General features: G+C 41.9%; 1 protein-coding gene across 1 annotated transcript in view; it reads left to right on the top strand.

Annotated features, from left to right (window-relative positions):
• Positions 1–25,938, top strand: part of LOC306929541 (RNA-binding protein Musashi homolog 1-like) — a 37,232-nt gene extending 11,294 nt beyond the window's left edge. Inside the window, exons 5-14 of the mRNA XM_079510111.1 lie at positions 1,812–1,853; positions 2,608–2,700; positions 12,025–12,073; positions 13,785–13,867; positions 14,345–14,462; positions 15,288–15,371; positions 16,852–16,908; positions 20,687–20,749; positions 21,030–21,187; positions 22,068–25,938. Coding sequence (XP_079366237.1) covers positions 1,812–1,853; positions 2,608–2,700; positions 12,025–12,073; positions 13,785–13,867; positions 14,345–14,462; positions 15,288–15,371; positions 16,852–16,908; positions 20,687–20,749; positions 21,030–21,187; positions 22,068–22,109 — 789 coding nt within the window. The 3' untranslated portion in view covers positions 22,110–25,938. The remainder of the gene's footprint in view (positions 1–1,811; positions 1,854–2,607; positions 2,701–12,024; positions 12,074–13,784; positions 13,868–14,344; positions 14,463–15,287; positions 15,372–16,851; positions 16,909–20,686; positions 20,750–21,029; positions 21,188–22,067) is intronic.
• Positions 25,939–26,360: the final 422 nt, after the last annotated feature.

Genomic DNA, 26,360 nt, shown 5'->3' with positions numbered 1-26,360 from the left:
CAAGCGGCAAAATATGGCTAATCCTAAATGGATGCAGAATGAATCTGTGTGTAAAAAAAAAAAAAGATTTATACTGTACCCATACATAATTTATTCTGAATATTAACCCATTCAGGCCTGACGTCGAAATTTAAAAAAAAAGGTTTTCTAAATCATGACAATTTTCGGAAAGATTTGAGGCACATTTTAACGATTTTTCAAAAATAGCAGACCTACAAGTTCATAGCGCGCCACTCGGTGGCGCGCTATGAGCTTGTAGATCTGCTATTTTTCAATAGCTAAATTATAACATAATGTTTAAAACGCTAACGCTAACGTGACATGGATGCGTTCCAGGTCTCAATGGATTAAATGGGCCTTGCAGACCTCAAAATATACTGTACAGTCTAATTATTAATTTAGATGTTTTGTGTTCATCTGTATATTCCAGTACAGAAAGAGATATACATAACAAAAGTAATAGAAATTACCGACATATTTACAGAATTAACTCTGGTCAACTTGGATTCCTGAGGGTTTCTTAAATGAAGTTCTACCACTTATCTCTAGCAAAACAACCGGTCTCGCTTTCATATTTGATACTTTCATTTTGAGTTGATACAACAGGTGTACGCGGCCTGCCCTGCATAGTGAATACTACCCCAGCAACCTACTACACAGTCAAATACCCAGTGTTCATGTCATTCTGAATTATAGAAATGGAACCAAATGGACCACATTTGTACACTCAGAGTTACAAATGGGCGAAAAATGAACACTGAAGATTTGACTGTATATGTACTTCTGTAATCTTAGTAAAGCATCGCCAGTGTAACTGTAATACGGCTCGAGCACTACTTAACTAGGCACTAATGCCCGGTTTATACTTCATATTATAAATACAAAAATAGCTGATCTACAATATCTGTTCACAGCGCGTTGCATTTGTGGCACGTTGTGATCTTGTAGATTGTCTATTTTCGGTGCACGTCGCAGGCTATGTATAAATCAGGCTAAAGTTTTACATTTATTGTTGCAATCGGATCCTTTTTTCACACCAGAAGTTGACAAATGTATGCCACCAGTGGTGGACAGTAACAAAGTTGCATTTACTTGAGTACTGCCAGTTTTGTGAATATCTGTACTTTACTTGAGTGTTTGTATTGTATTTTCTCCTCTACTTCTTAGGAAGGGAAAAGGTTCATTTTGAATTAAGCCACTTGTGCCATATTTGAAATATAGTGACAACAGGCAGCCGATCTACAGCTTGTAACTTTAAACGCAGTAGAGTAATATTTGAACATGACAGTGTTGGAAAAGGTAGTCACATTTCTTACTTAAGTAAAAGTATCAATACTGCAATGTAGATGTACTCCATTACAAGTCCAGTAAAAGTAAAAAGGTAAAGGTATCAAAATGTACTTAAAGTACCAAAAGTAAAAGTACTCATTGTGCAGATTAAAAAATCATTTGAAATTTGAATTTTCAAATGGACGAAATGTATAGGGCTGAAGTGTTTCATGTATGTGTTACAATTGTTACAATAATCAAAGTAACTAGCAACTAAAGCTTTCAAATCAATGTAGTGGAGGAAAAGAACAATATTTGCCTCTGAGATGTAGTGGAGTAGAAGTAAAAGTATTGGAAATTGGAAATACTCAAGTAAAGTACAAATACCTCAAAATTGTTCGTTAAGTACAGTACTTAAGTAAATGTACTTAGTTACTTTCCCCCACTGGAACAGGAGTATCTATCTATATACTTTGACCAGAGTTGTGCACTTTGCCCACCTCTGATTGTCACTGATCTACTCTCTCCCTTCTGTCCTTCAGATCGACCCCAAGGTGGCGTTTCCCCGCCGAGCGCAGCCCAAGGTGAGTGTGTGAAGGGGTTAATGGTAGAGGAGGGATGATGATCTCAGATGTGTCACAACTCATCACTCTGCCCGTGGTTGGGCTGGGATTAGTGTCCAGCCACGTGACCCAACGGGGGGCTGCAATCCCTTCGCCCACCATGACCGACTGTCCACTCTCTCTGACCCAGCACACACACACACACACACACACACACACACACACACTCACGCACACGCTCACACGGGCACGCGGTCACACATGCGCACGCACGCACGCACGCACGCACACACTCACCTGCTACACACGCACGTCTATTTCTCAAATTCTATATACTTGTGTGGACATCTTGTCCTCACATCTTGTCCTCAAGTATAGTAATAAAAGTGCACAGTCTGCACGCACGCACGCACGCACGCGCACACACACACACACATACACACACACACACACACACACACACGGATATAGATTGACATTTTGTTAGTCATAGTTGCAGTTGTAGCGTGGTGATAGTCTTCATTATTACTCATATCTGTATTTCTGTAACACCCCAAAGCACACATCCTTCCCCCCCCCCCCCCCCCCCCCCCCCCCCCCCAACATTCCTGTGGGCCTTGAGCTCAGCTCAAATGAGGTTGAATGCTGAATGGCTCATTCAAAAACCACTGAAGATTAGATAAACACCAACAAAACACACATCTCTTTATTGCTAGCATCTTTCCCTGGCTAATGTGATTTGTTGTAATGATGCCATCTTGTTCTGTGTTCCTAGCTGGTGACCAGGACAAAGAAGATCTTTGTGGGAGGACTGTCAGTCAATACCACCATTGAAGATGTGAAGCAGTACTTTGACCAGTTCGGAAAGGTATGTAATGCACATGGAGTTTTGACACCATCGGGAAACCATCATCATTCCCGCTTTTCATGTGCTGTCTTCGATTAGGTCGTTAAGTCCATTAAGTCCTTGAAATATGGAATCCTCCCTTTTTTGGAAACTAAAAGACGTGTCCCTTTTTGAACTCACATTTTTAGGACTCAATCAATGACACACAAGTTCAAACAGCATCTATAAATATATTATAATTAATATAATGTACAAGAACTGTACATACTGTGATATTTTATTGACATTTAGTGACTTTTTCCCGGGGTCCCTTATTTTTCTTGGAAATTAGGGATGCCTGGGTGTCCCCTATTTGAATTTCAAGTAGTTGATAACCCTACACAGATGGTTTTTGTCAGATGTGTTGTCCCATGGTGATTCTTACCCACATCTTTCTCTGGACATTTGCCAGAGATTTACCATTTACAGGCTTCTAACCTGGGTTTTTATTTCGGGTCTTTTCAGTTGACAAAAGGCACAGAGTGCCTCATTTTACACAATAAAATCTGAAGCGTTTAACTAGTGTGCATGTGTGCGTGTGTTTGTGTGTGTGTGTGTGTGTGTGTGTGTGTGTGTGTGTGGGGGGGGGGTTACTGTCCTGTTCTGCATCTGGACGATGCCATATTAAGTTGTTTGTTTGTTGTCAGCGGTTAAAAGACGCTTTTTGGCTCGGCCGTTTTATTTTGGGGCCAGCTCCTTTGAGTGAAATCTGGTGAAAGGCAAGCACACGCTGTGGGGACAGATGTCTGGTGAAAGGCAAGCACACGCTGTGGGGACAGATGAGCGGCCAGGGAAAGTGAAAAATAAAGGGGAGGTGGAGGAGGTGGCGGTGATGAGCGGGGAGAAGCAGGGCAACGGAGGGGCTTTGAAGAGGAAGAAGCAACCCCCTGTAGGGAGGGAGGGAGGGAGGGAGGGGCACGGAGCCAGGCAGAAGAGCAAGGAGAAAGTAGGAATGTTCACGGAGGAGTGGAACCAGACGGAACAAGCGTGCGGCGGTGCGAGCGGCGCATGATGAAACGTTACCGTTCAAAGATTCAGTGACAGTGTAGGGTCGGAGAATGACGGCGGTTTCATGTCAAAAAAAGAAAAGAGAGACAGTGTGGTGAAAGTTTGGGTCCTCCAGGGAAGTATTAGTAAGTGTGGGACTTCAGTGTGAACAGCTGCTAGCTAGCCCCCATCCTAGATGCAAACAAACCCGCACACCGGTTAAGTCCCCTGAGTTCGTTGCTGTGGAGACTTCTTTTGCCTATTGTGCTGCTGTTTTTAGGCTTCCTTTAAAATATGTGTGAAGTGTGTATTTGCATGGGTGAACATGCAGCCGTGGCAGTGAAAAGAAGCTTACATGCAAACATTGAACTATGCACAGTCTCTCTCTCTCTCTCGTGCGTGCACACGCAGGAACACTCTCACACATGCACACGCGCACACGCACACGCACACACACACACACACACACACACACACACACACACACACACACACGCCCACACATCCTGCTGTCAAACAGACTCAGTGTCTGGTTCTAATGTTGTTGAGCAGCAGAGGGTCTGAAGATCACCGTCACTTTGGGTTTAATGAATTGGAAGACATTAACGGCACAAGCCGCTGTTTCTCTCTCACCTTCATATTGTGCGGTGAGTGAGTGCTTGCTTAGGGCATTATTCCAAGCACACTGTGTCTTAGATTCTGCATTGTGAACACAAGACAACCACAGTCAGTTGAAGTGATCTGTCACTGCACTTGGTCTTCGCATGCCATGATTCACACTGACGGGTGTGAATAATGGCTGTTTGTGCACTAATCAGTCCGGCCTGGTGACTATTGACTTTCATGTCTAATACCTCTTTTCCACCACCATTCTGAGGCTAAGCGAGTCTCCGCTGCAGTGCTCCGTTCCGTGACGGACAGTGGTGGAAAGTAACTAAGTACATTTACTTAAGTACTGCATTTAAGTACAATTCTGAGATATTTGTACTTTACCTGAGTATTTCCAATTTCCAATACTTTTACTTCTACCCCACTACATCTCAGAGGCAAATATTGTACTTTTACCCCACTATAATTATTTGAAAACCTTGGTTACTAGTAGTATTTCTTTCTTGGCAATATTGATACTTATACTTAAGTAAAAAAAAAGTGAGTACTTTTTCCACCACTGGTGACAGAGTTGTGTGAACAGTGTTTCAACCGAACTGTGGAACGTAAATCAGGAGTAGGACGTCCCCTAAACAAAAAACAGTGATTTTTTGTTTTGTTATAGAGTGTTTATTCAGTAACAGGAGTAAACAGAAAATACATTTTCAGGATAAATAATACAGGATAAACATGATGAATGATCTTGTGATCTTCTTTCCTGACTGGGTGAGTTTGGTGACCCACCTGAAAATGTTTTTTCTGTTTATTAAATAGCTTATTAGAGAGACAGGGAGTCCCCTCTCTATTGCAATGATCACTAGAATGTAGTACTCTAAATTTAAACTTCTGATTGGAGTTTGGTAATAATAAAAGAAGAACGAGGACTAGCAGGTCAACATTTTAGCCGCTTCCAAACAGTAAACAACATTTCCTGCAAGTTGTGTATGAAGTACAGTGTGTGTATGTATGTACAGTATACAAATGACAGAGCAGAAATTGATCAGGCTTAGCCTTTAAAGGGATAGTTCAGATTTTTTGAACTTAAGTTGTATGAAATACTTGCCATTAATATAGTGGTTGCAACTGTATTAATTGATTGCCCGAGTCCTGTGGTGGGAGTTCTGCTCTGGTTTTGGTCAATATTAAGTAGTTCCGGTCATTTTGTGGGGGGCACTGGGGCCACGCAGTAAAAGTAAATTAATCCACAAACCGAACGTAATTTGTATTGTTGACCTATTTCTAAAATATTAGCGCGACTTTCGTTCAACTTTGACCCCTCTATCACATGGAAAAAAAAATTGGGCGTAGTGATATGGACACAAAAAACATAGTTCTGTGTGATAGAGGGGTAAAAAAAGAACGGAAGTTGCACTAATATTTTAGAAATAGGTCAACAATACAAATAACGTTAGTTTTGTGGATTAATTTACTTTTACTGCGTGGCCCCCAGTGCCCCCCACAAAATGACCTGAACTACTTGATATTTCACCAAAACCAGAGCAGAACTCCCACCATGGGACTCTGGCAATCAATTAATACAGTTGCAACCACTATATTAATGGAAAGTATTTCATACAACTTAAGTTCAAAAAATCTGAACTATCCCTTTAAAACCCAGAAAGCATCTGTGAAATTTTAGATGTTGCTATGTAAATGATATAGCAATAGGAATGTTTGACAAGATTTTCTGAAAACCTTATTTAGAAGTTTTACATTTTAGAACGATTTAGAAGCCCTTTTTAAAATCGGCCTCTGGCCTAATGCCTTCCCTTGACCAGATCCCTAGATTTGCATTGGGCGACGGCGCTTTGTTGAGTGTCAATACATATTTTACAACAAATCATTTGTCTGGTGAGAACCTGAGCTTTACCTGAATGACCTATATATCAACCATGTGGTAACACGTAAATTCAGCATCTATAATTGACAGCCATTGTAGTCTTCTATGAATAGATTTGGAAATGTATTGTTGTCTCCTCCAACTGTCTGGCAGTAGTAAATATTCCGACATGCATTTGGAGCAGTATTTTGTGTTGACTGACTCAGTGCAGAGCCAAAAACCAATAATTGGAAATGTACGTAAGCCCTCCCACCGGATCGGTTTGGCTACCCAGAGAGTGGTTCATGGAACCGTTCGAGGTTGCAGTGGAAAAGCCTCATCCTTCGGATGAGAGGATATTTGGACTTTTTAGGACACGTGAGATTCTCCCTGAAATCAGTTCAGCTGTTGCTGTATCATAGTAGATAGCTCCAATCCCACAGTGCATTCCTGCCGAGCAGGGGGTATCTCTTGTTTATTGTCTGAGCCTGGTTACATGCTGCAGGTTGGGTTGTCCTGTTTATTTTCTTACTGTGGCACCACCCCACATGGAAAACACACAATACACTGCTACGCTCTCCGCGGCCTGCAACGACCTGCTAGAGAGGACGAAGATGATTTATTTGAGGTGGTTATTTATCGCTATATGTACGCTACATTTGTGACAGGATGGAAATGGCAATATACACATTTTTAACCACTTAAGCGTATACTTACTTAGCTGGTCAGAGTTCTCTAGGCCCCCTCCTGTTTTCGCTCTACACGAAATATCTTCTAGAAAAATAGCAGCTCTTGTGACCTTGTATATCCGGGGAACAATGTTTGCCACAGAGTAGGGATGCTAGGCTTCATGTGGTTGATATAGTCGGACATTTTGAACCTAAGTGAGGTGTCAGAGTCAAAGGTCCAGTTCTCTCGTGTGACTTCCCAACTGTCATAGCCGCGCACCAGTTGCTCATTTCCACGCAAACCAGCCAGCTGTGAGTGAGAAATGGATCCGGACATCAGTATAAAGGTCTTGTAATCCCCCCCCCCCCCCCCCCCCCCCCGTCAACCCCCCCACCCACCTTCCAGCCGGGCTGAAAGACTTTTGAACATCACACCTAAAAGCTGAAAATTCCAGCAACTCTGGAATCAGCTGTTGGTTTTTGTAGGTGTTTTGCAGCGTTTCCAGATGTCAGGATTTTGGTCGCACAACTATAGCAATCTCTGTTTAGTGAGAGAACACAAGGGTTCACCGCAAAGTAACCATCCCCGCGTTTCCGTGCTCCTCGGTGCTCACATCCCTGAAAATATAATGTGTAGTAGAACTTCACATTCGAAATCTCCTCTCAAACTTTCTAAAAAGGATATGAGGGAATGTGGGGGGAGCTGTGTGCTATGGGCCGACTGGACAACAACATGGTGACTACAGACGGGAAAGTTTGGACTCCACTCACCCATGCAAGTTGCCGATTAGGAGGCTTGACTGGACACTTTGTCTGCGGCACTGTTTAAAAGATTGCTGGAGAGAGAGGGAGAGCGAGATATGAGGGCAGAGAGAGGAGAATGAAAGAGCGGTTTACAAGGGGAAAGACAGTCTGAAGAGAATGTGAATGGCACATTTCATAACATCGCACAAGAATGTTTGGGTACATTAATGATGCACTTGGCATCCAGCACTTGTTAGAGACAAGACAACAGCATATCCATTTTTATTTTTTTTATTTTTTTTTCCTTAAAAAAAAAAAAAATAACATTCTCATAGAGCTTTTCCCCAAAACAACATAGAACTATGTGCAAGGTTTTTATATCAGCATGTTTCAGAATGTCACTCGTCATGAGAACATGACCTTAGGATTTCTCTTGACACTCCAAATACACACGGTGGGTAGTTAGCAACAGAGCTGCTGCTAAGCCAATCTCAGTCCCCCATAGCTATGCAATCATATTGTCTTACAGCACCCCTGGCTTTGGACATGGGGAGCTTTCCTTATTATTGGTTTTGGCTAAGGCAAGAGCCTAGCGTGTGACCATGGCATAAGTTAACACATGTCAAATACTTTGCCACTTAACGCAACGTTGTGTTTTTGTTTTTACTGAAGACATCAAGGTTAACCTGTACGGTTTGGGCATGCCATGAAGCATGCGCCAAATATTTGACTGTAAGCACATGTTCAGAAAGGGACGTTAATGCTTAATTTATGCGCTGTGAGTTTCTAGTACTGGTGTTTTTTTTGGTTTTTTTAATCCATGATGCGTCATACGACGAAGCATAAATCAGGCTAAAGCACACCATGGATATGGTGTGTTCCGGCGCGGCGCAGTACTGCTAACGGACGGTCATCGTCCAGAATAGCTGTTGCTAATGCTAACAGGAGGCTAGTTGAGCTTGTAACACTATTCTTATGATAACATGTTGGCTTGCAGCTGTCTACTCACTGCCGTGTCCCTCAGCGTGCTGCTGTGTCATTGAGTTTGGAAGAGCGGAAGGGTGGATGGGATGGTGGTGGGTGGTGGAATAAAACCACACAACGAAGGACAGAGAGAGAGAGTGCGTGGTCAGGGGACTGTGTGTGTGTGTGTGTGTGTGTGTGTGTGTGTGTGTGTGTGTGTGTGTGTGTGTGTGTGTGTGTGTGTGTGTGTGTGTGTGTGTGTGTGTGTGTGTGTGTGTGTGTGTGTGTGTGTGTGTGTGTGTGTGTGTGTGTGTGTGTGTGTGTGTGTGTGTGTGTGTGTGTGTGTGTGTGTGTGTGTGTGTGTGTGTGTGTGTGTGTGTGTTGTGAGATAACTCGGATACCTTTACATCTCTAGCAGCTAATACACCAGATATTGTTGTGATTGATGAAGAGTCCAGAGAAGTGTCTGTATTAGAGATAGCCTGCACCTTTGACCACAGCCTAGAGGAAGGCCTTTATGACCAAGGTCATAAAATACCAACCACTTCTACATAACATCTCAGAGCTGGGCTATAGGTGCAGACTATTTGTCTTTATTATTTGGCAGCCTAGGCATATGCACAGACTGGTTGTTAGAGGGTTCCAACAACTTGGGGATGCCCAAAAAGGAGGCAAAAAGGCTGGCAAAGTATTGTGGTGTCTATGCTATAATTGGCAGCCGTCATATATGGCGGAGACGCTGTTACTTATACCCATAGAGTACTGTGTGACATGCCTGTTGTATCATGAAAACACATGCCATGACTTTGCAGATGTAACTTTAATGCACCTATAATGTTTGTGTCCTTGTATGCATACCCTTTGTGTGGACATAAATAAATGGTTAAAGTGTGTGTGTGTGTGTGTGTGTGTGTGTGTGTGTGTGTGTGTGTGTGTGTGTGTATGTGCGCGCTTTTATGAGCACTGGTGGTTGTTAAAAGCAGACAGAAGTTGGATGGAAGCATGTCTCACTTATCTCTCTAGTCTGTATCCTGGCATGGGAGGATTTACCCATTACCCTGAGTTATTACTTCTCGTTGTCGACTGTCGTGCACCAAAAAACACAGATCTACAAGTGCACAGGCTTGTATAGATCCACTATCCGTGCGGCGCAACGCAAGTATAATTCTGGCTTTTCTATTACACAAAACGCGAAACAACTCAAAGTAAACACTCAGGGCTGTATTTTGCGTGTCTTAAGTACCAGGTCTTATTACTTAACTTAAGACCTGGAGGCGTGGTCAATGCTCTTTGGCCCACTCAGAATAGCCAAATGGCAATTGATCACGCCTCCAGGTCTTAAGTTAACCCATTTTGGGCGGAACCCCTTTTGGTGTTTTAAACATTATGTTATAATTTAGCTATTGAAAAATAGCAGATCTACAAGCTCATAGCGCGCCACCGAAGTGGCGCGCTACGAGCTTGTAGGTCTGCTAATTTTTTTTTAATCGTGAAAATGTGGCGCAAAATCCTGACAGAAAACTGTCAGGATTTAGAAGACATTTTATAAATTTCAAAAATCAGGCCTAAATGGGTTAAGTAATAAGACCTTGGTACTTAAGACATGCAAAATACAGCCCTCAGAGTCATAGCCACTCATAGGATTGCTGCTGCATCTTGGCCACTTCACACTTGAAAAGTTCTGTAATTAGACAAATATGGGTCAGTGGGAGAGAGACTTAAGGACGTAGATGTGTTCTACATGGGAGGCAACAGTCCAGAATCTTCCACCACTCGCATTACACTGGCTTGAGATTCAATACTAGTTATTGAAAATAGCTGTGTAGTCATACTTCGTGCGCGCGTGTGTTTGTGTGTGTGTGAGAGAGAGCGTGAGTGTGCGTGTGCGCGCGTGTGTGTGAGTCTGTGCTTGCGCGCACATGCACATAGGGTTTGAGATGCAGAAGGAGGGGATTGGGTTTGAACACTTTCTTCCTGCCTCAGCCATGCTTTAACCTGCTCATAATCTCCCGTCAACGTAGAATATTCAGTCAGTAGTAATAATGGCAGCATTGCGTTCCATGTCTGGCTGCCCATTACAGGTAAAGCCTAATTCACAGTCTGTTGCCAATATTTAAGCCGACAACGTGATGGCTTTGAGAGTTTGTTGTGGAGAAGCCACGAACCTTCATCCTTGTGAAGTGCGAGGGAGGAGGAGGAGGGGGGGGGGGGGGGGGGGGGGGAGGAGGGGGGGGAGGGCAAGAGGGAGAAGAAGAAAGGAGTATGAATAGAGCAAAGTTTGAGTGAGGGAGGGAGAAAAGGAAAGTGGAGGGAGAGGAAGAATGAAAGGGGAGCATGTTGACAAAGCTCCCACTTCACTGTTCTCTCTCTCTCTCTCTCTCTCTCTCTCTCTCTCTCTCTCTCTCTCTCTCTCTCTCTCTTCCTCCCTCCCTCCCTCTCTCTCTCCGCTCTCTCTCTCTCTCTCTCACACACACAGAGAAGTTTCTCTCCATTTGTCCCATCTCTCTGAAATAGAATGACTGAATGTTCCCTGTTTCTCTATCTCTCTTTCCCCCACACACACACATGCACACGCAAATGTCCACAGACAGATTTTGCATCCCCCATCACGAAAATGTACCTTTCTGTTTGATTCTTAGCACTACGTTTTTCGTCACCTTCTGGTGTTTCCTCCACTTTTCTCCGCACAAGCTCTCTCCCTTTCTGTCTGTCCTTCTATTCACAGGGAGGGAGGGCTTGTGTGTGTGTGTGTGTGTGTGTGTGTGTGTGTGTGTGTGTGTGTGTGTGTGTGTGTGTGTGTGTGTGTGTGTGTGTTGGGGGGGGGGGGGGTCTTCCAATTGAAATTCTTTGCAGGGTCTCCATGGGAATTGTAAACTTTGCAGAGGTAAAGAAAAGACAAGAGCGAGCAAATCAAAAGGAGAAAGAGAACGGGGTAGAGTTTGTGAAAAGCTAGCCTTCTCCGTGCCACAGAGAAGAAATGACTCACGTGCTCGCGCGCGTACACACACACACAGAGAGAAAAGAGAGAGACAGAGAGTGAGAGAGTGAGTGAGAAAGAGTGTGCATGTGTGAACAGGGAACATTCACTAGTTCTATTTCACTCTGGAATATTTGACTTACTTACTTTCTGTACAGGTCTGTTTATTTTCACCCTCTCCTTTCATTCATCTTTTCTTTTCTGTCCCACTCCTCTTTCATTCTTTCCTTCTTTCTTTTCTCCCTCCTTTGTCACCTGTCACCCCCCCCTACCCCCCCCCCCCCCCCCCCACGCCCTGTCCCCTCCTCCCTCTCCATCTGTTTTCCCCTCTCTGGCTCCAACACTAAGGAGAGACAATGGAACCCCATGCTGTGTAATGGTGTGGTGTGGGTGTGCGTGTGTGTGTTGTGTGCGCGCGCATGTGTGTGTGCGTGCGTGCGTGCGTGTCTGCCTGTTGATGTGTCAAAGCTCATCTCCTATTCGTTGCTTTGTTCCCGCAGGTCGATGATGCCATGCTCATGTTCGACAAAACAACCAACAGACATAGAGGTATGGAGACCTACACACACACACACACACACACACACACACACACACACACACACACACACACACACACACACACACACACTCAGATGGTAATGTGTGGTGACTCAGTAAAAGGGACACCCCGACTATGCCTTCGTAAATTAAAGGAGGAGCAGGGTATCATCATCATCATCATCATTTTGCATTAGAAATGTTTAAAAAAAGTGAGCAATAGTTAAGTTGTAATTTCCTGCTTAACCAGCTTCTGGGTTTCAGTGTTATCCGTTTTGTGCTTTCTCAGAGTAATATGATAGCAGCGCTAGGTTACAGTAGGGATGAGATATGCAGAACAAATGGCACTTTTACACTACGTGGTACAACTCCACTCGACTCGACTAAAATGTTGTGGTTTATCATCGGCCAAACGTACCTGGTATACAAAGGTGCTGAGGTGATACCAGATACCTTTGTCACACAATGGTGTTGTGCAAAAGTGGCGAAAAGAGTAGATCTACAAGCTCACAACGTGTCATCATGACACAGGAGCTTGTAGTGCTGCTGTTTTTGAAATTGCATAATTTTAGTCTTTTTTTATATAATTGATTAGTTTGAGTCTAACTGCAGTGGAACATAAAGGAAAGCGACTAGAGTTGAGTCGAGTCTAGTACCATGCAGGCGCCATTTCAACGTGTGTGAGAGCAGGAAAGGAAAGGAACGAGGGGTAGAGGGGATGTCGGCTGGAAGGGAGGCAGGTGGAGGAAGTGGTTGAGATGATGAATCAGGTGGTTTAATCTGGGCTCAGTGGAGGTGAACCACTCTCCTTCCAACTCTCCAACAGCATGCTGACAGGTGGGTGGGTTATGAGAGGCTTTTCTTATCGCCTCAGCTTCTTGAGTCAGAAGGGGGGGGTTACAGGTCAGTGGGAATTGGGTCAAGCCCAACATTGTGGTCAGTCAGTCCTCTTTATCACATTGGGCATCCCCTTTACAGGCACAATGTTCTGCTAATCATTTACTTATCCATTCATTGACGATAAATGGGCCATTTTCAATTTCACAAAAGTTATGTCTCATTATAACCTTTCACTAGAGGGTATGCGTGTGACATCATCATCATACCCGGAAGTTATGTGGGAACGTCGCCTACTGGGTGACAAAAAACTATTTTCTGGCCTTGACAGCCAATTACACTAAACTCACTTTGCCACTCACTATATGCATGCGCATATATCTGTCACAATAACCATTCCACATAAATGTGTTTTTGACACCTTGTCTAGTAAACACTATTTTTAGTCGCTAGGGTCTGCTGGCAAAACTCCAGAGGTACTAGCAAAATGACTACTACACTGGATGTTACACAGTGGGACTTTAACATGATTTTGATCACACTTAGTATTCTGTTCTCTTCTCAAGCATTTGCAAAAAAATGGTTTGAGATGTTCTTGAAATGATCTTCCCTAACATGTAAAAGCATGGTGTCGTTTCCATGTGGAGAAATCTTAACATACCGTATCTTAGCTGCCATGTAAAATCACGGCACTTTAAAACTAAGTGCTCTGCTCCATTGACAAACGTATTTAGTAAGTGTTAGATAACAGTGTCTCTCTCTCTCTCTCTCTCTCTCTCTCTCTCTCTCTCTCTCTCTCTCTCTCTCTCTCTCTCTCTCTCTCTCTCTCTCTCTCTCTCTCTCTCTCTCTCTCTCTCTCTCTCTCTCTCTCTCTCTCTCTCAGGTTTTGGTTTTGTTACCTTTGAGGATGAAGACGTGGTGGAGAAAGTGTGTGAGATCCATTTCCATGACATCAACAATAAAATGGTATGTATACATATTTCCATTTCTACTTGATCACATGAACCCCAGCAATTTGGAGTAGAGGGGGGGGAAAAGAGGGGGCCCCCTGGGGGACTTTTGGTCAGTAAAGTACAGTATATAGGGGTTTAATAGTTAATTTTGGTATGGTTTTGGGTTGAGAATTTACACTTTTGATGGGAGTTATGTAGTTTTAGACTAATGTTAATTTCACGGGAAACAGCCATCAATACACAAGTAAATACTCAAGTATTCAAAGGTACAAATTATGAAGTACATTTCAGAAATTGGACAGTAGAGCACCACAGTAGTCAAGTAAAGTCAGTTACTGTCCACCACTGGGAGTTAGTCATGCCCTAATGAAGCCTAGTAATCCCCATTCTTTGAATGTACCAACGATGCGATTATGGGAGATGAAATGCACGGCTGAGTATGGCTGGCGATGTGTGTGAATGTATGGCTATATGATTATCCCTCCTTTAGGTCGAGGTTAAGAAAGCCCAGCCCAAAGAAGTGATGTCACCGACGGGGTCGGCCAGGGGTCGTTCCAGAGTAATGCCCTATGGCATGGATGCCTTTATGCTGGGCATAGGCATGCTAGGTAAGATCAAAGCCTGTAAGTATGAACAGAGCACGCTGATATTTCCATTACTGACAGATCCGCCCTGTGGCCATCGCATTCACAGGCACACGTGTTTTGTTCAGGAAGCCAGACCAATGCTTGTTAATGCAAACATTATTGAGGTATTTGACCAAATGGAAAGATGCTTTGAATGCCCAACAACACCCCACCCCCCACCCGTAATACTTGCACACTAGTATTTGAGATAGATAGTCATGTAGACCATCTGGCACCTTCATCGTTCAACAAAGTGGAACTGTTCTTGCTGAATAGTGGGTCAAGGGGGTAGATCTGTATTTGTGACACATACAATTCTCATTGAATGCTCACTGAGGCCAGAGACCTGGAGCCAGAGGGAGATGCTCATAGTACTCGTAGTCTGTGGTTGTTTGGCGCTCTCTACTGGACAACACTGTTTACACACTTTGGGCACACTGACTTAATCAGACAAGTTTGTATATTATATATTCTTCTTTGCTGTCGGGTGGAAAACTTGTCAGGAAATGGAAAAAAAGAAAGAAACCTGTGTTCCAATATATCCAATATAGTTATTATTTAGTCATAAGATCTTGTTAACTCTTCATAGGTTACTTTAACTTTCCAAGATTTTCATGAATAGCGAAAATAGCCGATCTACAAGCTCACAACACATCGCAATGTGTGCATTGCGTTGTGACTTGTGAGCTTGTAAATATGCAAATTTTAAGTAAGGCGTGCCATTCATTTATGAACGAAGGTTTCCGCCCGACAGCAACGATATATTTTAATGTTTACGTTTTTGTTTTTTGCTCTCTTTGCTGACAGGCTACCCAGGTTTCCAGACTACAACCTACACTAGTCGCAGTTACTCTGGCATCGCGCCTGGATACACTCATTATCAATTCCCTGGTAAGTCCATACACGCATGCTCAACGAGGAGTCTCTGTGTCAGCCACAGTTAATTCCCTTCACCCCTGTTATTCAACATGCTGCACATTTATGTGTAGAAACAAACACACACACATGCACTTGCACGGGCAGAGTCTCTGGCTGCTTGTAGATATTAACTTCCATAAGCACTTCGCAGTCCCTCTGTACTACTGACTTTTCTGTTTTAGCTGTGAGTGAATATTCAAGTGGTTTTATTCTCAAAACACACACTTAACTGGGAAATCACAAGAAACAGTTATACGCAAGGACTTGGAATAACTAGGAATACACAAGGAACTGAACACCACATCATTCACAACGACAAACTGACAAGGAACAGAACACACTGGGGCATAAATAATTAAATATAGACAAAGACTAACTAGGCACAGACGAACTGAAGCACAATCAACACTGGTATAGGCTAACAGGCAAACAGAACACAGGTGACTAGGGTTACACTAATACAGGGAGGTGAGACAAGGCAGGTAACAGCAAACAAGGCAGACAGGAAAGCACAGAACACTGCTACAAAATAAGATACTGAATACAAATACAAGTAAAAGTCCCAAAACTAATAAACACAGAGTCCCAAGTCCCAAGAGCAGAGGAGCGAACACCAACATAATATGGATGCTGGAGTTTAAATGGTTAAAACTGCAATCCATGGCTCAGTGGTCCAGGCACCTTGGCTGGTAATCCAGACTTGCAGTGTGCTGCGGGTTCGACTCCCGATCCCGACGGCCCTCACTGCATGTCTTCCCCCCATCTCTCTCCCCATTTCCTGTCAGCCTACTGTCTGCAATCCATGAGATTTGTATGTCCGTCTGGGTATTCAAACCCAGGGTTCCCCGTGCAAGAGACAAAAGTTCTACCAGTGAGCTAAGAAGGATCACCTGCTTGAGCAGTGGAGAGATATTGCACTTTGGGCTTCAAGCAATTCCAGCTGTCAGACACTAGTGTTCCTACCCAAACAAAGGCAACAGCAGAGCATTGAAACCACCTCCAACCAATGAACATTATTTGCTGTCGGCCAGAAGACGTGTACCTCCATATATATCAACTTTGTTTTTTCACAAATGAATGCCCTCCTTCAGCATATAAGAGTATCACACAAAAGTAGTGAAAATAGCCAATCTACAAGAAATGTGATGCATTGTGAGCTTGTAGTCTGTCGGCAATTTTCACTGTTCATTATTATTTTAAATAATAACAAAAAACTAACGGTTTTGGATATACAATGTCTCCACCCAACAGTAACAATTTACTAGTTATATTGTATTAATGCAGATGGGTCAAGAAGTGTGTGTGTGTGTGTGTGTGTGTGTGTGTGTGTGTGTGTGTGTGTGTGTGTGTGTGTGTGTGTGTGTGTGTGTGTGCACGTGTGTTTGTAGTCTGGCTGGTGGACGGTAAACTGTACTAAGCACTCTCTCTCTCTCTTGCCCTTCTCTGTTTCTAGAATTCCATTTAGAGAGGACCCCCCTCATGACATCGGCCCACCCCCATGAGCTGGCAGGTCAGTGGCTCCTTGCTCCTCCTAGGGCCAGTGGTAGGAAACGTACTCAAATGTTCTCTATATGTCACTAGTAAAAGTCCAGAATTGTAAATTCACTTGAGAAAAAAAAGTATTGTTATCAAAATGTACTTAAAGGGGCATTCCACTCATTTTCAACATTTTACTATGTCATTCATATACCTTAGAGCTGTTGTGTGGAAATAATTAAAACGTTCCCCCATTCTGTGTTTCCTAAAACTGGAGATCTGAAAAAAAAATCATTAACCCATTCTGGGCGGGAACCCATTTTTGGGTTCTGTACAGTATGTACAGTATTCAAAAATGTAAAATGTTTGATGCTGCTATATAAATATTTGATTTTTTTCAGAAACCTTAGGTCAGGATTTAGAGGCCTCAGGCCTAAATGGGTTAACATGGGGAAACACATCTTGATGATGTCATCAAAATGTTACACAAGTCCAGTACTTAAAGGGGAAAACCACCCATTTTCAACATTTTACTATGTCATTAATATACCTTAGAGCTGTTGTGTGGAAATAATAAAAAAGTCCCCCCATTATGTGTTTCCTAGTATGAAAAGTATGAAAAGAATCATTAACATGGTGAAACACATCTTGATGACATCATCAAGATGTGTTTCACCATGTTAATGATTTATTCAGACCTCTAGTTCTAGGAAACACAGAATGGGGGAACTTTTTTATTATTTCCACACAACAGCTCTAAAGTATATTAATGACATAGTAAAATGTTGAAAATGAGTGGAATGCCCCTTTAAGTAAATGTTACTTTCCACCACTGCTCACGTCCAACAGCTCTTTGTCCTTACAGACCTTTTTGTTTTTAAACTGATATTGTCTAGCAGGAAAATCCATCTAGCAGGAAAATCCTGCTAGATGGATCTTCTTTCTTTTTTTTTGTAGATCAATATGGACCATTCATAGTAACTGGTATTCCTTTGAATTATTTACAATTTTCTGCCAAAGTGTCACAGTCAAACAGGTTTGTGTTCTTTAGTGAGGTGCTTATGGTCATTCTGACTCTATGACTCATGATTTATCTGGGCGGAACTACAGGACAAGTGCTTGTATCTCTTTCTTTGCTAAGTTGATGATGCCATCTAGTGGCATTGGGTTGTACTTGTTTCTTCACTTGAGTATTGCCTACTGTAAAATGTAAATCCACTGTATTCAAATGTATTTTTTTCTCTTTTATAATTTGATTGTTTTTGCCGTTTTCTTTCTGTTACTAATCTTGGAATCTTTGTACAGTTAGTCTAGGATCTGGCTAAGATATGTATGCACTTCATTTAGGAGAGAATATCTCAATTCTTCTTGGCTAATATGACCCCTGCGAACAACTTGGGAACTGTGAAAAATTCTCTATCCGGGGCGAAATACCCGAAAATGACCACACCCTTTTTAAAATGACCGCTAGTTCAAACATGGCTCTATTTTCTAAACTGTTGGACTGTTGGAGCTACAGATTTTCTGAGGTGCTCAGAATGTTCAGAAAACTCATGTTTGTTGATTCCGTGCCCGAGCCAGCAACCCTCCAGGTCATCATTGTGGCCAAATCCAATCCGCCACCTGAAAAAGGTTTTGTCTACAACTTTTGAACCAGATGAATGCAAACTTGGTGTCTAAATCATGTTTTTTGACATTTAGAAACATTTTGGAATGCTTATCTGTATGACTGGGTGTGGCTGAACCTCTATTTTACCAGAGGTGGACAGAGTACTCGACCTCAGTACTTGAGTACAAATACGACCTGTTCAGATTTACTCCACTACAAGTAAAAGTAGCTCAGTCAAAATGTTACTTGAGTAAGAGTGAAAAATGATATGCTATTAAATGTACTTAAGTATTCAAGAGTAAAAGTAAATTCAGGCCTGGACTGGCCACTTGACGTACAGGGCATATGCCGGTGGGCCACCCAATGAATGGGCCGCTCCATACATTTCTTTTCTCCTTTCTTCTCCATTCCATTTCCTTTTTGACCCTGTCCAGCCCTGCACGCACGCACGCACGCACGCACGCACGCACACACAGAGAGAGGTAGCTCACATCATATGTAGACTACTTAAGAAAAGTATCTGGTGTTAAGATGTATTTAAGTATCAAAAGTAAAAGTATTAAAGACCTTTTCATGGTACAAAGAAAAAAAAACAGCCAGACATGTCTACTTCTCTTTCCTTTCAGAATCAAGTACCGGTACTTCAGCTGTTTTTGTAGAGAAATTTGTCTTAGACAAAGGGCCCGTATCAAGCGTAGCCCTTATGCCCATGTCGCCGCAGAGCAACGCCAATACATCTTTCTTGCAACATCAAAGAAAACCGCCCTCTTCAAGTGGCTGCTGTCCATTACACCAAAGAAAGAATTCTCCGTCTACATCCATTAGCTAGTTCTGTCGTCCAATGGTTTCATCTGTCCTTCAGTGTCCTGGGCTGAATGAAGGTCTAAAAGCACATCATAGGAGCTTGTGCTCTTATAAGCCGGATGCTTAGGGGGAAGAAAGGGAAAAAATACCATTCCTTAATACGAACGAATGCATACAGAACTTAACCATGCTAGTCTGCCTCCAATATTTCAATTCAATTCAATTCAATTCAAAGGGCTTTATTGAAAGGGCTCTTTCACTATATCCATAAATCTTCTCTTTGATCTTCCTCTAGGCCTCCTGCCTGGCAGTTCCAACCTCAGCGTCCTTCTACCGATATACTTACTATCCCTCCTCTGTATGTGTCCAAACCATCTCAGTCTGGCCTCTCTGGCTTTATCTCCAAAACATCTGACATGTGCTGTCCCTCTGATGTACTCATTCATGATCCTATCCATCCTTGTTACTCCCAGAGAGAACCTCAACATTTTAAAATAAGTAAAACAAATTGTCAGATAGTCGCCATCTTTGAAATATGCAAAATAGAGGTTCAGCCACACCCAGTCATAAAGATGACCATTCCAAAATGTTTCTAATTGTCAAAAAACATGATTTAGACACCAATTTTGCATTCATAGCTCATGTGGTTCAAAAGTTCTAGATAAAACCTTTTTCAGGTGGCGGACTGGCGGCCATACTGGATTTGGCCACTATGATGACCTGGAGGGTTGCTGGCTTGGGCACGGATTCAACAAACATGAGTATTCTGAACATTTTGAGCACCTCAGAAAATGTGTAGCTCCAACGGTTTAGAAGATTTTTCGAAGTAGTGGTCATTTTAAAAAGGGCGTGGTCATTTTCGGGTATTTCGTCCCGGATAGAGATTTTTTCACAGTTCCCAAGTTGTTCGTGGGGGTCATATTAGCCAAGAACAGTTGAGATATTCTCTCCTAAATGAAGTGCATACATATCTTAGCCAGGTCCTCTACTAAGTAGCACAGGTCTATCATCTCTCCAGGTCTTTAGTGAACAGAAAATAAATGATTAGGTTTAAACATGATACTGACATGATACTGACCATGATACTGTCATGATACTGACATGATACTGACATGGTACTGTCATGGTACTGGCATGATACTGACATGATATTGACCATGCCTTTATTAAAAAGAAAAGACAAAGTAAAACATTACTGTTACCATCTGACAGAGCTCATAGAAACCTACAAAATTATATAAAGTCAGTTTTACCAAAGAATGTCACGTACACTTTGTGTTCCAAGCCCTGTATTTGGTCATGATCAGGATACTTATGGGGCTGAGATTCATGTCTATTGTATACAGTATCTATTCTAGAGATATAAACCTTGTTGTTTCTATTGTGTTCTGTCCCTCAGCCATTCCCCTGACTGCATATGGACCAATGGCAGCAGCAGCTGCAGCACAAGCATTAGTTAGAGGTAAGTGTGTGTGTGTGTGTGTGTGTGTGTGTGTGTGTGTGTGGCGTGCGTGCGTGCGTGCGTGCGCGCGCATTTTCGCTGAATGTTACAAATGTTCGCCTACTATCCCATGGCAAGAATAGGAATGCTAGGATTCGTGCAGTTACGGTAATGTTATGACGATGTTGAGTACAAACATGTGTGTGTGTTAGGATTTGTTTACAAGGGAAGCATAGATAGATAGATAGATAGATAGATAGATAGATGTTGTTAACAGTCATGCCTGATGTCTTTCTCTCAGGCTCCACCCCTTCTCGCACGGGAGGCTTTCTGGGCACCAGCAGTCCCGGGCCAAATATGGCCGACCTGTATGCTGCAGCCAATCAGGACTCGGCATTGGCCGGCTACCTCAACTCTGCCAGCCCCGCCCCCAGCTCGGGATTTGGCCACAGTCTCGGGGTAGGTCACACCCACACGCCATCATCATCATCATCACATGGTCTTTGGATGCACAATACATACATAATTATGTTTCCTGTCGGGCAGAAACTTTGTATCTACATATTTGTTCTTTTTTTGAGTGGTGTAAACCACTCCTACAACTGGCTTTGTTAGTTTACGTGTCTGTTCGTACCAAAAAATTAGCATTAGTTTACGTGTCTGTTCGTACCAAAAAATGAGCATGGTTGCTATGGTCACCCAGTTCACACGGGTGTGATTTCATTACGTCAGACATTACGTCAGACCACAGCTGATCAGTCTATATAAGACCTTACACCACTCAGTTCACACGGGTGTGATTTTTCTTCTCATAAATGAATGCCATACTTTTAAGTAGCGAAATTACGCGTTGCAGCATCGTGACACGCTGAGAGCCTGTAGATCGGCTAATTTCTCCGTGGGTGTGTCCGTGGGCTTTATATATAGATAATTAGATATATAGATTTATTGTATACTAGATATACAGTACTACAGGCTCAGGAACGATTTCCCCACCCGGTTATCCAGTACCCATTGTCAGAGTACATGTTTTTGTCTTTCTGGCCTCTTTTCCACCAAGTTTGAACCGGTTCGGTTCTCTTTTTCCCCCCAACTAATTTTGAACAACTTCAGAGTGTTTCCACTGAAAATGAATTGGTTTAGGAACACTAAAAGTGTGTTCAAAATAAGTTACAAAAAAAAGGGTATTTATAAAAACTATAATTGGAACACAGGTTCTTTTTTTTTCTTTTTTGGAAAATTAATGGTTTTGGACATGCCAACAGCGACGAGAATGTACATTAATGTTACCTTTTATTGATACATTTATTTGTGTATTATCTTTGTGTCCTATCCACAGGGTCCTCTTATTGCTACTGCCTTCACTAATGGCTACCACTGAGAAGACTCAGGTCACTGAACAGGGATGGATTTCTTCTCTGCTGATAAAGCCAATCAAACTGCTGGGGTGTTCATGGCTAAATGTGATTGGCAGCCACAGGCTCCACCGCTGTAGCCCTGGCTTGCTGTGACTCCACCCACCGACCGAAGATCTTCTTTCAAAAACCTTGAATTCTGTTTTCCTTTGCTACTAATCTTCCTCACCATGACCCCCCTGTCTTTCCTCTCCTCTCCTTTTGTCCATGTGTAGGCTGATTATTAGATCTCCAATATCCTCTTCTTTCACCACTTCCTCTGCAGCTTGAGAAAATCAAAAAAAGACAAAAGAAAAAAAACACACACAAAAAAACACAAAAAGAAAGAAAAAAGAAGAAGAACGACCCAACTCTGTGGAAAAGTTTGTCATTGAGTTTATGGCAAGTACACAGAGGACTCTCTTTTTACTTACTTATTAGATTTTTTTTTATTTTTATTATTATTATTATTATGTTGTTTCATTTATCTGTGATAAAATGCTGTTTCATCACAAAAACCCTTTGAAACTGTTACCGAGGTGAGTTGAGAGAGATGACGTGCCACAAAGCTGGGTTCATCCTCGTCCTCTAGTCTAAAATGAACCCAACCACTTTTAACAGAGGAAGAACAAATTAAAATCTGTCAAACTCCTTTTTTTACCTTGTGTCACAAGAAACATGGAGAAAAAAATAAACTAAAGTGTATATTTTGGTAGTCTTTTAAAGCAAACCTTTGTAATATTGTTATTAATATTGACGGTGATGATGATAATCTGTAAGGTATTTTATTCTGTAATTGGTTTTAAAGCAATGTTTTTATGTCTTCTTGTAAGATATTGTACATAGAGTTTGGGGTAAGGGAGGGTTGTTTGGGTGGAAGGGTTACTAAACCAGTTGAAGCCTGATTTGTACGTAAAAAAAATAGAGGATCTACAAGTTGACGACGTGTTGCGCTGCGACACGTTGTCAGCTTGCAAATTGGCTATTCTCGTGCGTGACACTGGCCCGCAACCAAGTACAACTCAGGCTTTAACATGTCATTGATTTGTTTGAAAAGAGTTAAGGTACTGGCTGTGATTTAACTGGATGTGATCAACTACTACTAGTGTGGTCATCTCAATATGTTTCTTCGTATGCATCTGGTGTACATAATGTAGGCCAGGTCTCTATCCCAGTGGTCTCTCAAACCAGACAACTCTTCCACAATCTTCGAATGCAATACAGTAGTCTGTAACTTCACCTTGCAAAAGTTGTGACAGGAAGCTGTCATCTGTTACTTCCGTTCACAAATGTATATTTTAAAATATCTTGGAACTATATTTTTGAAAATCCCATATCTGCTAAGCAGCGAGCTAGATCGGCTTCAACTAATTTGATTTCCAGTAGAACTTATATTTACGCCACTGCAAAGGCGAAACAGAAGTGCCGACGAGGTGGGACATCCGCTTTTTTCCCCCCTACGCATCTTTCAGCGCTTCCCGATGTACAGAACGTTAGGTGGAAGCATTTGAATATTGTGTGAGCCAATGAGCTGTCTCGAGAGACTACTATCCCAGCATTGCCTCAGGCACGGTGCATTGGGCATCTTAAGAAATAACCTTTTATGAATATGTTTTTGCATATCCATATCCAATTCAATGAGTCCAAATGATGTTAGTCTTTCAAATTCCTCATCCATTTACTTGCCTTTGAAAAAGCACCAATGATTGTATTATTTTGCGATCATTTTATTACCATGATGAACCAGATTTCTCAATGTACTCATGAGACCTGGTGAATAACTGAAATGCTCTTACATCATGAAATGTGTTCATAATAGTGGATTGGCACGAAGGACGAAGTACGACTTAAAGGATTTTCGAGGACTGGGGGTTTAATGGAATTGGGGGTTCACTTGACTACCATTTTTGGAAAGGATTATATATATATATATATTTTTGTTGCATTTTCCTTCATAATGTTTTTGTTTCTTACTATTGTTTTTGCCATTCTTTAACGCGGTGTTATCAGCCGTGAACGCAAATGAAGGACATCCAAGGAGAAGCTATTCTAAAGATCGCGGTTATGTTTTTGTCCTATTATAAATAATATTGAAGGTGCATGTGCTTACAGCTGAGTGTGTGCGATTGACTGTCTGTGCGCATACATCAAGGTGTAATACGTAACTATTGTTTGGCAACAAAGGAGCATTTTGATTGCCAATTTCGGTACTGATACGATTGCCTGGTTCCATTTTGGTCAATTGCCCCGTCCCCTGCGTCCTACATTTTCTTATTATTATTATTATTTCATTTAATCTTTACTGACGGATCTAAAGTTATGAACTATTGTCAATGTCAGGCAGAAACCTTGTATCTCCATATTTAATTCAATGTTTTTTCATGAGTACATTCTTTGCATGTCATGCCAAAGTGGTGAAAATAGCCAGTCTACAAGCTCACAATATTGTGCCGCAACTCGCAACGCAGTTGTGAGCTTGTAGATCTGCTATTTTGAAGACTTTAAATTTGTTTTCACAAACTGATGACATGCCTAATATAATGGCACGTTGAAATTTGTTACGTCTGTTTATGAGTTTTATTATTATAAATATTCAACAGATGACAAATAATAGCAAGAGCTTGTGAATAAAATTACTACATTGATCCTTTGGATACAGGTTATTGTTTTTCCAATTTCCTGACAAGGGTTTTGGACATGCAAGGTTTCTGGTGAAGCTGTTTCGTGATCTTCCGTTATCCACTGTTCTTTTTTGTTTCATTTGAACGCCATTGCTACTCATTGTAATGATGGGCAGGGGGTTGGGGCGAGGAGTCAGAAAGGTACTGGGCCTCACCTCAGTCAGTTCTATAGAAAGGACTTTCGGTATAGACCAGTGGTTCTCAAAGGGGGTTCAGGGACCCTCAGGGTTGCTTGAGGGGCTTTCAAATGGACCCTTTACAGGTCTGTATCTCTGAGAGTACATATTTCTACATCCATTTGTACTCTCAGAGTTATGGCGGTCATTGACATTTTCATTTTTGTGAACCACTGTGTTCAATACTGGCTGGGCAGGAAGGAAAATATTGAACAAAAAAAATAATCAAGTGTATGAAATATATACCATTTATTAGTTTGTGTTCATCATCTGTACAGCTCCATTCTGCTGGTTGACGAAGGCAAGGCTTGTATGACTTCCTGACCGGGCCATTTTGTACCTCTCTCAGTCTGTCTGGGAATACAACACAAAACTACTGCTGGACACCAACACTGTAACTTTTTAACTTACAATAAAGCAATAAGTTATTTTTTACCTTACAAATGAGAATAATAATTACTGATGTTGGTAGTAGGAGATGACGTATTGATATGTCTGCGGCATTAAGACTTATTTTCAGAAGAAAAAAATGAAACTATATTTTTGTTTCCAGATCTTGTTCCCCTTGTACAGTGATTTTAATGCTTTTCTTTGTGTGTGTTGATGTCAGGAAAAGGGCCAATGCTTTTGACTGGAGCTTGAAGCTCTAATGCTTAACTTATGCTCCTCCGTACCACGGTGTCGCCGGTCAAAAGTAGCAGATCTACAAGCTCACGACGTTTTGCAGATGCGACGTGCCATGAGCTTGTAGAGCTGCACTGTTGTTGCCGTGTTAACACCATTGTACAATAAGGTATAAATGGGGCTTAACTGTGAGCTCTTGAACAACACTTTAACCAATCCCATTTGGGCAAATCCCTACCAAGCTTTATCACAATGTTTTTCTTTTTTTCCCCCTCCTTTCTTTCTCTGGAAATTTCGATTTTAAAATTCCTAATAAATTATTCTAAAACATTAAATCGTAATCTTTTTTTACACCTATATTTCCATCTATCCCAGCCATTTCAACTGTAGCCTGTACATCTCTGCTGTCTGGAAGAAACCACCTAACTCCAAAATGTTCATTTTTCAGGAAATGAAAAAAACATCCAGTTCAAGTGGAGTTAGGAGGTTTTTGTCGATTTTTGTCAATTGCACTGATTTATGAAAGAAAAGAAAGAAAGATGGCTAAACGGGTGGAGTTAGCTGGTTTAGCAGGTAGTTTGAGGATCCAATGGAGTTAGGAGGTTTTTGTCGAAGCACTTTGTAATACTTTCCATTGGTTCAAGATTTGTTTTAACCAACACAGACATAAAGGGTGTTCAATAGCATTGATTTATGAAAAAATAAAATATATAAATAAATACAAAACCTCACAAATTGAGTTAGGTAGTTTCTTCCG

Source organism: Electrona antarctica, assembly GCF_951216825.1.
Source record: "Electrona antarctica genome assembly, chromosome: 9".
Taxonomy (NCBI): Eukaryota; Metazoa; Chordata; class Actinopteri; order Myctophiformes; family Myctophidae; genus Electrona; species Electrona antarctica.
Note: the sequence above shows the minus strand (reverse complement) of the source record. Positions and strands in the feature narration are given on the sequence as shown.